The 14,734-nt window shown below is 39.8% G+C and overlaps 1 protein-coding gene across 1 annotated transcript in view; it reads right to left on the minus strand.

The window, feature by feature from the left end:
• The window catches only part of Prex2 (phosphatidylinositol-3,4,5-trisphosphate-dependent Rac exchange factor 2), a 319,598-nt gene that overhangs the window by 197,674 nt on the left and 107,190 nt on the right, over positions 1–14,734 (minus strand). Inside the window, 2 exon segments of the mRNA NM_001393795.1 lie at positions 262–365; positions 12,616–12,716. Of these exon segments, the coding sequence (NP_001380724.1) occupies positions 262–365; positions 12,616–12,716 (205 nt within the window).

Genomic DNA, 14,734 nt, shown 5'->3' on the forward strand with positions numbered 1-14,734 from the left:
TTGCAATAAAAAGGGGTATTATATTGTCCTTATGTTTCTGTTTTTAAATTTTATTCAAATGTTTTGGCCAGAGTTTATTCCACATGAAAGAATTAAAATGATCTAACACTGGAATTTCATCTTAATAAGATGAAGACTGCTTATAAGATATTTTAAGAGTTTCCTATATTAGAAGACTTTTTCAAATCTCTCAGTAGCATTTCATCTACCCAAGTACGGCAAAAGGAATCCTGCTTTAGAAGTGGCTGATGATGTCATTACCTTAGAAATCACATCCTGCATCTCACTCCTGGGGTAAAAGGTACCATCATCATATCGGAATCGGTATAGCATTTGCTCTGGCTTGAACTGGTGCTTATCGGTAACTAAGAACATAAAAATGTTACAGTAAAATACTGGCAATTTGATTAGGTTTATTGAATATACATTCACAATTTATGAAAAGGTTCTGATTTTCCAACAAAGTAATGTCAACACAGTATTTTCAACAGTAAAATTTGTAAGGTTTTGCTCTCTACTACAAGGCAACTTCCCAAATGATCTGAAGACTTGAATGAGGTTAGTAATACTCAGCTAGCATAATATATACACGTATGTAACTAGACATAGACTGTGTGCTTACACTTAGGAAATGCCGAGGCATGCTTCCTCTTCCTTGACAGTTCCCCAAGGCTGAACTAAACATCAAAGAGCAAACACCTAGCCTGGTGTGGTAGTGCATGCCTATGATCCTAGAACTAGGGAGGCTGAGGCAGGAGAGTAGCTGAGTCCAAGGCCAGCCTAACCTACCTAGTGAGTTTGAGGCCAGTCTTGGTTACAAAGTAAGTCCCACACCAACATGGGCTATAAAGCAAAACCTTGCCTCACAAAATAGAATACATTTTAATTTAAAAATCGTAGAGTACATACTTAGTGAGCATTATATCTGTGAGTTTTCATTTTGTGTTTTATTTTATGTGTTTTTATCTTCAGCCCTAGAAGTGCATATTTGCTTGTAACTGTTTATTCATACAGTGATTGGGCCAAGACCACACACACACACACACACACACACACACACACACACACACACACACCAATCCATGTATCCTGTATTCAGACCTCCAGACATACTGAATACTTTCAGTATGTAACAGATTCCAAAATTTTAAGAGTTCTTATGTTGATTAGCACTTTTTAAAAACATGATACTTGTTTCTTTTCTTCTTCCTCTTCTCCTTCTCCTCCTCCTCATCCTTCTCCTCTTCCTCCTCTTTTTCCTCCTCCTCCTCCTCCTCCTCCTCCTTCTTCTTCATCTTCTTCTTAAGAATGGCTAGTCTTCAGTGTCATCCACAGGATAACATTTCATTTCTCAAAACTCTTACCATTAGGAATTATTGTTTCTGTGTTGAACAATGTCTAACAAATGTCTAAAGAATTAATGCAAACTTTCTCAAACTCTTCCAAAAAAAATTAAGCTGAAGAGAAAGAATAGTTCCAAATTCAGTCTATGAAGCCAGAAAAGGGTATTCTAATGAAATAAAATCACAGTCGAATGTCACTAATGGACAGAGATGCAAAAATCCTCAACAAAATTCCATAAAACTGTGGCCAAGGGTTCCAGGAAAGAACTGCTTGCAAAGGCAGACTGAGTCGGTGACCTGGGGAGCATGGAGTATTGCAAACCCAGAACCTAATTAAAGTTACCTTGAGCTACTTCAGCTAAGTAGCACTTGCTTGCATCCCTCTGCATGGGACCAAGCACCGTTTGACAAACTGATAAAATCCTCTTGGATTGTATAAACTGACTTACTCCTAGGCTCGCCAATCAGTAAGATCACCTAGCATTGGTCTAATGCTTTGCCATAACCTACCTACCCAATGTCACCACCAATGTTATTGAAAGTGTGTTATTTTATGACTTTCTTCTATATCACTATAAACATTTCATTACATTGATACCTCGTCAGAACATGGTACTTGGGGAGACCACTCCAGGCTGTGCTTACTCATATTTAGCTCCAGAATAAACTCTTCTCTCCTTTGAGATAACAGTTGTAAGACTTTTTTTCCCATTTGTACTGACAGAAACAAATTCAACAGGACACAAGAGAAACATGAGTGATAAGCATGTAAGACCCATCCCTGGGTACTGACCAATCAGTAAATATAACTACAAACCTACCAAGACTGAACCCCCAGTGAACATGATTGTTGGGGGGAGGGTGGTAATGGGAGGAGGATGGGGAGGGGAACACCCATATAGAAAGGGAGGGGGAGGGGTTAGGGGGATGTTGGCCCGGAAAATGGGAAGGGGAATAACAATCGAAATGTAAATAAGAAATACTCAAGTTAATAAAGATGGAAAAAAAAAAACAACTACAAACAATATGAGCAAGAGATAAAACATTTAACAGAACACTGTACTGTTTCATGGGAAACTCTCTGAGTAGAAGGGATAGTATAGTAGGGACAGACCTCAACAGAGAAAGGATTACATATGAGACAAGAACTCACATTACACTCAAAAGGTAACATCTAAAAGCTTTGTCCATGAGGCCAAAATGAAATGAAGAAACTCACGCTCACCACTTCGTTCCAAAATTTTTAAATTAGTTTTCACAGTTACAGGTTTCCTTCTGGGGACTTCCATATATTCTAGAACTTTTTGGTTTACTTCTCCACCTCCCTCCTCAGCTCCCTGTTGTTCTACCAACTTGTTCCTTGTTCCCCTTGAACTATGTTGTCTTATCTTCACTATGGCCCTCCTTTAAAACTTCCCTTTTAGCTTCCTATGACTTTCTACATGGACATGCACATTTGACAGAGACGAAAATGGACACATGACAGACAATGCATGGTATTTTCTTCCTGAGCCTGGGTTACCTCACTTAATAAACTGTCATCTAGGCCCATTCATTTCCTTGAAATTTTTTTTGTAATCTTTCTTTACAGTACTCCTGTCAGCTGCTTGGCAGGAAGAGGGGAAACTACTGCCCCTTGAGATAACCTTAGTCCTCTGTTAAAGCTCCTGAGGGAGAAAAAGATGACCTTTCCTAGGAGACATATCTACTCACAATCTTATTACGGTGCTAAATTCTTTACTGTGGCCTATTCCCATTGGCCATTTAAAAGCCATATGATGTATAAGGAAGGATGACTTTGATTACATGACCATGTTTAGAAATGCAACAGCCTCAGCATGTAATGAGGATACTTCCTTATATGAGAATGTATCAGGTTCCTCAGTAACAACATTTTTTTCAGAGAGAGACCTTGGGTGGCAATCACCTCCCACTACTCTCTTTGTCATAAGAAATACTATTTTTATCACAGCTCCTGATCCTACGTCTTGGCTTTCAACTGCCCAAGGAGCAAACACATTGCATTTAGTTTTACTTGTATTCCTCATGAGACTGCAACAGGAAAAGAAATAAAGGCATCCAATTTGGAAAGAAAAAAATCATCTCTATGTTTTCTATGCACAAAATCCCTTTTTAAAAAAATGGATGACTGTTTAGTAAAAATTGATCTGATACAAATCAGCATCCAAGAACAAAATCAACACCCAAAATCAGTAGCATTTCTAAATGCTGAAAATGAACTATCCAAAAAGTCCTTAGGAAAATTGCATTCATAATCACACTAAGACATATGACTTGGGAATGAATTTGAACAAGACAAATGTCCTGCGTACTAAAGTCTAAAACATTAGAGAAATTTCCTTAGGAAGATATTAATAAGGAAAAATATATTCTGTGTTCATTAATTGAAAGGATTATTATTATTTAAAGGTCCAATATACCCAAAGTGATATAAAGATCAAATACAATCCCTATCAAAAATCTACTGTCATGTTTCATAGAAATAAGAAAAAACAGTAAAACAAAACATTAGGATCTCTTTGGAACAAAAAAAAGACCCCAAATAGTCAAGATGATTTTATACAAAGCTCAAGGCTGGAAGCATGCACTATATGACTTCAAAGCAAACTCCAAGGACAGTAGTAATCAAAGCCTTGCGGTACTAACACAAAAACAGACAGAAAACTACTGGAATGTGCTGGAGAATTCCAAAATAACTCCATGTATTTGTAGTCGACTGACCTTGGCCAAGATTCCTGGAAATGGTTATAGGAAAATTGTCTCTTCAATAAATGGTACTAGGGAAAGCTCACGTACACAGGCTTAGAAATGAAAATGGAGCCACATCTGATACCACAAACAATAAACCAACTCAAAATGAATTAAAATCTTAAAACTAAAACCACTAGAAGGAAGAAATGGAGAAAACCTTCTTGACACTGTCATGGCAACAAAGCTTTTGTCCCCAAAAGTGACAATAAGAAAAGCAAAACCAGGCCAATGGGAATGTCTTAAAGGAAAAAGCTTTTCTTACAACAAAAAAATCCACCAAATAAAAGGACAAAATGTGCATCAGGGAAAACATCCACACACCATATAAGCCATAGGGTCAATATCCGAAATATAGAAGGAATGCAATCAAGTCACTATAAATGACTCGACTGAAAGTGGACAAAACACCTAGGTGGGAACTTCCGAAAGCAGGTGCTGAGGCAGCTAAGGAGCTCTGGGGAGGGTGCTTATGTCTCTCCAGAAAAGAGAAAGAGAAAAGTTCCTGGGAAGAGAAACACTTTAAAATAAAGATCAAGCCGTTTATATTTAAATACTTTCTATATGAAGAATGCAGCAAACTCAGGATAGACAATGTGCTACAAAGAGCTATAATTTCATGATTAGACAGAAAACTGTAATCTTTATACTGGGAATATTAAAATCAGAATATATTCTGTCAAAAGTAACAACATTTGTTGAACCTAGAAGTATACCAAAAGATTTATTAATAAGCACAAACTCATGAATGCATGTGTGCACGCACACACACACACACACACACACACACACACACACACACACGAATGTAAATCTTTAACCCAGCCCATATAAACCTTGTACATGGTTTAAGTCTGTGAAATTGAGCCAAGACTGTTGTTATTGGGGGAAGAAGTAAACAACACAGCCTTTTGGCATCTGTTTTTCCCCTGAAGCTAACCCATTATCTTAAATAGGGTTTCTATTTCTGAAACACAACGCCAAGAACAAAAGCCAGTTGGGAGGAGAGGGTTTATTTGACTTGCACTTCCACATTGCTATTCATCATCAAAGGAAGTCAGGACAGGAACTCACACAGGGCAGAAACCTGGAGACAAGGAGCTGATCCAGAGGCCATGGAGGGGTGCGCTTATTGGATTGCTCTTCGTGGCTTGCTCAAGCCTGTTTTCTTATAAAACCCAGGACCACCAGCCCAGGGATGGGATCACCCACAATGGATGAGGTTCTCCCCCCATTAATCACAAATTGAGAAGTTTGAGAGCTGGATCTTATGGAGGCATTTCCTCAACTGAGGATCCTTCCTGTGTGATGACTCTAACTTGGGTTAAGGTGACACAAAAACACCCATTTTAAGAAGAAGCATGAGTGAAAATATTAAATTAAATTAAAAGAAAATTTTTGAAATTCTGTTTTGTTTTTAAAATCAGTAATTTTTTATCCAATCTGCCTATATCCTATAGCAATAAATTCTCTTGATTTTCAAGAAAATTGAAGACAGGTATGTCTCTTGTGACACCAAAACAAATGGGAGCTTAAAGTACTCAAGAGGCTCTGCTAAGCAGGAAGGGACTTTGAGGTTAAATCTTTATAACCTTGTGCCAATCTGAGGCACTTAAATGTTGTCTTGAATAAGAAGGAACAACTGGGGTTTGCACTCAGTCTACAGCAGGAAAGTAGATTCAGCCACCACTTATGAGAAAGGATGCTCACTGCAATCTTTCAGACAATTATGACAGAAGAATGCATGCACAGTTATCATTACTTCTAGAGAGTTGGGGCAAGTGGGGAAGAAGGCCAACTAATACACAGTTTGCTAACATCTGTGCTATGAAGTCTCCTACATGGGCTAACTTCAAACCGTCCACTAAAACTTAGTGACCTGAGCTGGCACAGTGGACAGAGTGGTTCCACTGCACATAACCCCTTAGCAGAGGTAAGGCAAAATAACTGGGAAATGCCCGGTTTCATGAACCCATCACCCTGTGCATTACATGCCTAGTTATGTATCCTCAACATTAATAACAGTTGTATTTAACAACCAGTTTCAGAGCCTTAGTAATTTTATTAACAGCTTTCAGAAGCTTATACAATGGATTTTTACACACTGCAGGATGTACCAGATGAGAGTTCTGAAATCTCACATGAGCATTTTGACTGTGACTACTGGTTAGAGAAGAACAATATTAACATTGTGTCATAAAGAAAATATATGTTACCCCAACCTATGAGTCCACAGTAAAGTGAGATATTATCTCAGACTAGGCCAATAATATATTCAATGTGAATAATAGCAAGAACAATCTCTCTCTCTCTCTCTCTCTCTCTCTCTCTCTCTCTCTCTCTTTCTCTCTCTCTCTGTCTTTCTCTTTCTCCCTCTGTCTGTCTGTCTCTTTCTCTCTCTCTCTCTGTCACTCACTCTCTCTGTCTCTCTCCCCCCTCTGTCTCTGTCTCTGTCTCTCTCTGTTTCTTTCTCCCCCCATCTCTGACTCTGTCTCTGCCCCCCTCCCCAACCCGTCTCTCTGTTGCTCCCTAGCTGTTTTAAACAGATGGCTCATTCAACTTTATTTAGAAACTCTGTTTTTACAAAAGTGCAGCTGGAAGCATGGACTCAATATCTCTTCATTGAAATAGAACCACTCTCTTAATATGAAATTGCATAATAAGATTTCTCACACCCAGTTTCTGAGAATTATAGGCATTTAAAAAACTGGTTTCTTTTTATAAAAATTCTAGATTCAAAATATAACTGTATAGTTAATCAAATCCTGACTGCACTATAACAAGCCCAGGCCCCTGAATTGAAATAGTAAAAAAAGAAGAATTCTGGCAGCTCTCTGGGCTGTATTTCTCAGTAAGACCTAACCGAGCTATAAATATTCAAAACAGTTTTTAATTCTCCTAATTTAAATATCTGATGAATTCATGCATTTCAGGTTTGAAACTAATTTTTAATAAAAATGCATTGAATATTTTATTTCAAGACTTCATTACTGGGCCAAGAAGATGACCCCATGGATAAAGGAACCTGGCAAGGCCAAAAACCTGAGTTCAATCCCTGGAACTCAAAGGGTAGGAGAGAACTGACTCCCAACAGATGACATCTACCCACCAAATGCACACCAAGGCATGCAGATACACAAAAGGAATTAGTATGAAAATGCTTTGACTCTGCTATTGACCCAGGTGCTGCCTACAGACAGGGACAAACTGACCAGGACTGAAGAGCTCCCATTCTTTGTGTTCATTTTATTCTACTTCTTCATCTTTTTAAATTTTGTATTTTTGATAGTTTCAAATATGCATATATTTAGATCAAATCAACCCTATTTCCCCATCTTGTTCTCTTCATTTTCCTGCTGAACGTCAGGCACTACCTTTGTTGTTGCTGTGGTTTATTTATTCCTACGTAATGCTGCCTGTGTGTTCACAGGTACAGGGCCATCTCCTGGAGCATGAGTAAGCCTTTCAGTGGTCAAGTCAGGTAGCCAGTGATTGTCAATGGCATCTGAACAAGTGGTGGAACTTCAGGAGCCACTCTCCCATCCATTCTGGGCTTTGACCTAATGGAGGATAAAAGTATTCCACAATATCACCCTGCTATGAGTTTCAAGAATGACAGGCCTGGGAAGATATGGCCACTAGTACAATAGTGGCCTGACAGCCACAGAAGAAACCTCTTTTGATTTAGTACGTAATTGTCTTAATTAGGGTTTCATTGCTGTGAAGAGACAACATGGCCAAGGCAACTCTTAGAAAGGCAACATTTAACTGGAACTGGCTTACAGGCTCAAAGGTTTAGTCCATTATCATCATGGTGGGAACCTGGCAGCAGGCAAGCAGACTACATCTTGATCTAAATGCAGCCAGGAGACTGCCTGGGTGGAGCCCAAGCGTAGGAAACCACAAAGCCCATCTACACAGTGATACACTTCCTCTAACAAGGCCACTCCTCCTCCAATAAGGCCACACCTTTTAATAGTGCCACTCCTTACAGCCAAGTATTTAAACACATGAATTTATAGGGCCAATTGTACTTAAAACACCACAATAATTCAGTGTCTCTGGATGTATAAGTCTAAGTGAGAAAGGAAGGTTAACTGGTTGACCACAATTTTATGCCACCTACTTGAGTTCAAGATAAAACAAAGAAATGATAAATGTTTTAGGAGATTGACTTGATCGTTACATATTAAAACATGACTCAAATTATTACCCTATACCCTATAAATACATATAATTACTGTGTGTTGGTTAAAATGCTTTATAAGTTAAAGATAACAGTATAATACATAGTCTTATCCCTAAATGTATACATGAGTTAAGGAATATGAAAGACTAAAACCATCAACATCTTATTTCTATTTAAGTTTGTTGTGTGTTTTAAATCAGATCGTTCCTCACAGACTCATTTTAATTTTTGGTCCCCAGATTGTGGTACTAGTTTTGAAGGTTCTAAAAACTTGGAGGATAGGGTACATCTGGTGACTGGAGGTGGGTTCTTGAGAGTTTATAAGCATTGACTATTTCCTGCCTTGACCCTTGCTTCCTGATTGGCCATGAGGTGAACAGCCATCCTCTGCTTCATGTTCCCAACACCATAACATTCTCTTCAAATGCATGTGGTCAAATGATGCAGACATCTGATCCAATGAACCAAAGTAGATTCTTGCTTTACATTGCTTATGTTGTGTGTTTTGGTCACAGCAAAGAATAACTATTACGGCTGTTACCTGGCGGTAAATATATTTATATGATGCCTTAGATGGTTTGCTATTAATGAATAAAGTGTAAAACATGATAAAATATAATAATTCTTTTATTCACTTGCCATGTATTATTAGATATGTTTAAAATATGCTAATTCTTTCACTCAGTTAACATGTGTTTACAGAGTACCTGAACATGCTAGGCATGAAAAGCATATACTATGGTATATAACAAAGGCTCATGTGCTAATGTTGCATGTATTTTCAGTAGAGTCCAGGACAGGGTAAGAAAGACAATGAGATAATATATAACCAAAAACAACAACATAAAACAACATAATTTTAGACAATGATAAGCACATGAAGAATTTTAGGGCCAATTTAATTAAATGGCTCAGTTTGTAAAAATATCTTTTGCACAGCATGATGGTCTGAGTTCAGTCCCCAAACCGATAGTGGACAGAAGGAATCCATTCCAGAAACATATCCTCTGGCCAGCACAAAGACAGCATGTGCATGTACACACACACTAATTATAAATTCAAAACTCCAGAAGAATTTAAATTCCAAAAGATCAAATATATTAAAATGGCAAACCAGATGGGCTTCTAAAATTCAGAGGCCACAGAGAGCATGAGCATTGAGTGCATACAATGTTGTTACTTCATTTAATATAGTACTAAATTTTAACACTGGAAATGTCCCGTGTTTAATGAGAAACTTGTAAACTGTTAAAGAGAGAAGCAAGAGTAAACATCTTAAATAAGGGTTAGCTTTGAGTATAGGAATGCAGAAGGGTAAAGTGGGCACAGAGTAGCAAGTCAAATTCGATAGCTGCCCAACTTAAGCAGATACCAAGGGCCCCACTGTACAGAGAGCTGCAGGCCTTTGGTGAAGAGTTAAACCACAAAGAAATCTGGACATGAACTGATAAGAAACCAGGAATAGCAATGAAACCATCAGCTTCTATCTTTTTTCACAGGAGTCCTTAGGCAAAGGGGGAAACAAAGGGAAAATGGCAGAGATTAAGAAGCGTCGATCCTGGGAGGGAGAGAAACTGTCTACTAAGAGTGGGAATGCCCAAATGGTTAGTGGGCCACAGCAGACATGGAGGTAACACCCAGAGTGATGAAGAAAACGCATCAGGATTGCTTTCTTCATGCAACACTGCCTATTAGGAAGGACATGATTGTAAAAGTGCCACTGTTTCTAATGGCTCCTTGTCTCTTTCTCCTCCCTGCCTTTTCACTTGGTGATCTTCTAGCTTCATCCTCGGTCTCAGCACCACTTTCTCCTTATCTTTGGTCCTTTTCCCACATGCACTGTTCCATGCCTATGCTTCAACTCTCAAGCCTCTTCTGAATTAACTCTCCTAGTCATGCAGAGCAGAAAGCTCAGCAGCGCCCAATCTCTTCCTCCACCACATCCAACCACTTATCATACAAGAGCTCCCAGCTTCACCAGAATCTCAGATGGCCACCTCTCTTCATATCGATGGATGCAGCTCCAAAGGCTCCCTCTTCTGTTACTCCTAGTTCAAGCTCAGTCCTTCTTCTGTTACTCCTAGGTCAAGCTCAGTCCTTCTTCTGTTACTCCTAGGTCAAGCTCAGTCCTTCTTCTGTTACTCTTAGGTCAACCTCAGTCCTTCTTCTGTTACTCCTAGGTCAAGCTCAGTCCTTCTTCTGTTACTCCTAGGTCAACCTCAGTCCTTCTTCTGTTACTCCTAGGTCAAGCTCAGTCCTTCTTCTGTTACTCCTAGGTCAAGCTCAGTCCTTCTTCTGTTACTCCTAGGTCAAGCTCAGTCCTTCTTCTGTTACTCCTAGGTCAAGCTCAGTCCTTCTTCTGTTACTCCTAGGTCAAGCTCAGTCCTTCTTCTGTTACTCCTAGGTCAAGCTCAGTCCTTCTGTTACTCCTAGGTCAAGCTCAGTCCTTCTGTTACTCCTAGGTCAAGCTCAGTCCTTCTTCTGTTACTCCTAGGTCAAGCTCAGTCCTTCTTCTGTTACTCCTAGGTCAAGCTCAGTCCTTCTTCTGTTACTCCTAGGTCAAGCTCAGTCCTTCTTCTGTTACTCCTAGGTCAAGCTCAGTCCTTCTTCTGTTACTCCTAGGTCAAGCTCAGTCCTTCTTCTGTTACTCCTAGGTCAAGCTCAGTCCTTCTTCTGTTACTCCTAGGTCAAGCTCAGTCCTTCTTCTGTTACTCCTAGGTCAAGCTCAGTCCTTCTGTTACTCCTAGGTCAAGCTCAGTCCTTCTTCTGTTACTCCTAGGTCAAGCTCAGTCCTTCTTCTGTTACTCCTAGGTCAAGCTCAGTCCTTCTTCTGTTACTCCTAGGTCAAGCTCAGTCCTTCTGTTACTCCTAGGTCAAGCTCAGTCCTTCTTCTGTTACTCCTAGGTCAAGCTCAGTCCTTCTTCTGTTACTCCTAGGTCAAGCTCAGTCCTTCTTCTGTTACTCCTAGGTCAAGCTCAGTCCTTCTTCTGTTACTCCTAGGTCAAGCTCAGTCCTTCTTCTGTTACTCCTAGGTCAACCTCAGTCCTTCTTCTGTTACTCCTAGGTCAAGCTCAGTCCTTCTTCTGTTACTCCTAGGTCAAGCTCAGTCCTTCTTCTATTACTCCTAGGTCAAGCTCAGTCCTTCTTCTGTTACTCCTAGGTCAAGCTCAGTCCTTCTTCTGTTACTCCTAGGTCAACCTCAGTCCTTCTTCTGTTACTCCTAGGTCAAGCTCAGTCCTTCTTCTGTTACTCCTAGGTCAAGCTCAGTCCTTCTTCTGTTACTCCTAGGTCAAGCTCAGTCCTTCTTCTGTTACTCCTAGGTCAAGCTCAGTCCTTCTTCTGTTACTCCTAGGTCAAGCTCAGTCCTTCTTCTGTTACTCCTAGGTCAAGCTCAGTCCTTCTGTTACTCCTAGGTCAAGCTCAGTCCTTCTTCTGTTACTCCTAGGTCAAGCTCAGTCCTTCTTCTGTTACTCCTAGGTCAAGCTCAGTCCTTCTTCTGTTACTCCTAGGTCAAGCTCAGTCCTTCTTCTGTTACTCCTAGGTCAAGCTCAGTCCTTCTTCTGTTACTCCTAGGTCAAGCTCAGTCCTTCTTCTGTTACTCCTAGGTCAAGCTCAGTCCTTCTTCTGTTACTCCTAGGTCAAGCTCAGTCCTTCTTCTGTTACTCCTAGGTCAAGCTCAGTCCTTCTTCTGTTACTCCTAGGTCAAGCTCAGTCCTTCTTCTGTTACTCCTAGGTCAAGCTCAGTCCTTCTTCTGTTACTCCTAGGTCAAGCTCAGTCCTTCTTCTGTTACTCCTAGGTCAAGCTCAGTCCTTCTTCTGTTACTCCTACGTCAAGCTCAGTCCTCTGGCAGACCTGGGTGCTTCCACCTTTAACCTCTACAGTGCAGACTCTGCAGTGCTGCAGCAATGGTCTGAGACCAAGTCCTGGCCATGCCTTCCTGTAAAAGTACACATCTTCTCCTGCCCTTCGGTACACAGCCAGTGAGTTGTCCTGCTGATTTCAGGTATCTTCCAATTTTCCCACAAAAAGCTCCTCTCAGGACACTGGCTCATGAACTCATAGTATCGTATAGCCACATGAGAACCTATTGGAGTTCCTCAAGTGGAACTGGTGCTTTGGGCTGTTCATCAGTTGATCATTTTATAGAATGACAACTCTGTAACCTTAAACCCATGATACACTGTTCTTTATACATTAGGTATTGAAAGAAATACCCATGCCATAATGTAGAAAATTATACAAAAAGCAGACATGGGGCTCAAATGCAGGCCATTTGTGAACAAACAGAAAAAGTAAATTAATGAAGTAATCACCATGGTGGATGATCCCGTTCTCTAGCAATGCTTGTCCCAAGTGAACACCCTCTTCAGGCCTGTGGATTTCTCCAATTTCCAGCAGCCATGAGACAAATTCACTGCAAGGGAAAGATAATGGACGACATAAGGTCTGTGTCTCTCTGAGAATCATGTCTGGTGATGGAAAAACTGTGAAAGGAATCTTAAATACACAAAGCACCATTTTGAGACATTGTCTGGAAGATATTTTTTCTCATGCATAGGGCTCCCAACCACAGAAGTCACAGTCTATTCCAGAATCCCTATGTACTAAGCCTCCCCTACATTGAACCCACTTAATAACTGCACTTGGGGAGGTCCTCTTTCTCAAAGAGCATTTGAAAAAGGATTTAGTTAAAAGATGACACTCCCCCACTTCCCCACACCCCAATGTCAATTGCTGTGGAGATCACTGAGATAAATACTCAATAAATACAAATATTTCCAAATAAAATGTTCCTATGTTTATGCTTAAAAAGATCTAACACTTGAATATTTACATTAACTGATGAATGTGATTCAGAATCATTTTTGTTTCTTGCACACAGCCCAGAGTAATGAAGCTATGGCCATTACCAAACCATTCTTTTCCATTGATCCCACAGGTAACAAATACCTTCTATCAAATTATCAAGGGACGCAGAACTCTACAAGTATGTTGGTTAGTTTAAGAAATACTTGTCAAGGCAGGAAAGTGGACAAAGGGCTTTCGATTCTTTTATTAAATAAGAATCATATAAAAGAATGACTAAGCATAAGAGGAATAATAAAAGAAGCAAGATAACTTAAGAAAATAAAAGAGAAAAGGTTTAAGAATGTAAAATACCTTGTAATGATTACAGTCATGGGTTCTTCAACATAAAACTCTAGAATCAAGCCCTGCTTCTTTGCCCTCAAGTTGTATGACTTCTCTCAAGCTGGATGCCTTTATTGATAACACAGGAATGATATTGGGAATATCAAGGTCATAGTGCTGCTACAGGATTGCTTGGGATGAGATATGTCAGCACAGGGCCTGGCACATAATGGCTTCTGACAAAGGCCAGTTGATTGAACTGGTTCATATGAAGCTAAAGCATGATTCTTCATCCAGAGTTCTCTTACTTCACTAAATGCCAAGTGTGGATGAAAAAAAGAGCTGATTTACAGAATGATGTGAAATGGTGGTGTTTTCTTAATGTGTGAGAGAGGTCAGTAAGTTCTCAAGTGACATTAACAATAAAGAAAAGATATTCTATGACTATGTAGTATGCCCATTAAAGGTCCCAAGAAGCCATAACTTTCAGTGAATGTCCAGCAAGTGGACGTATCACCATGGGGACCCTAAAATTATACCCATGAAATTATTACAATATATGCCATCCTTATGGTGCATGTTGGGTCTTCCATTTTAAGGGGGAACTAGATCTGTTTTCCTTTGCATTAGCTCTCACCTAAGGGGTATTGACAGATCACAGATGCAATACCTTACTAATGTCTTCAGGCAACTGGGTAGCCCCACTATGAGGATCACTTCCTCAGATGGGCCTACAGTCTGAGGTTTCCTGGCCTACAGTTCAGATGTGGCCACGTGCTGTCTCCTGGTAGCTAAATATCCCAGTGGGTACAGATCCATCAACTTCATGGATTAAAGAGAAACAGAGATTTAACTGCCCCAAACCAATATACAAACCAATAATAGTATCAGGAGTTGAACAAAGATAAATGATTATAGACTGATCTTTGATATAATTCCAGGGATGTTTTGCAGACAGACTTCAGCATCCACTAACCACATGAATGTGTCAAGTTCCCTGGTCCATAGTTGCTGATTCTTTATGTAACACAATAAACTCCTAAAGATCGCTTGCTGAATTCAAACTTAGATACAGAAAGAAACCAGAGTAGAGACTGGCCTAAGAAGAACCAGCTAAGCAGCTTCACTCCTCACCCAGGGAATCTCATGCACCCAAATGACCAATAGTCTCAGGTTTGAGGCCCCTCAGAGGACAATCTACCATACTCGTAATTGATACTCTTCTATTTTGACTCCAGTTGTATTAAATCTCACTAAACAAAAGTTTAGATTATTTTCTCCGAGCTGTCTCATCCCTTCATT

Source organism: Rattus norvegicus, chromosome 5, assembly GCF_021556685.1.
Source record: "Rattus norvegicus strain SHRSP/BbbUtx chromosome 5, alternate assembly SHRSP_T2T, whole genome shotgun sequence".
In the NCBI taxonomy this organism is placed as follows: domain Eukaryota; kingdom Metazoa; phylum Chordata; class Mammalia; order Rodentia; family Muridae; genus Rattus; species Rattus norvegicus.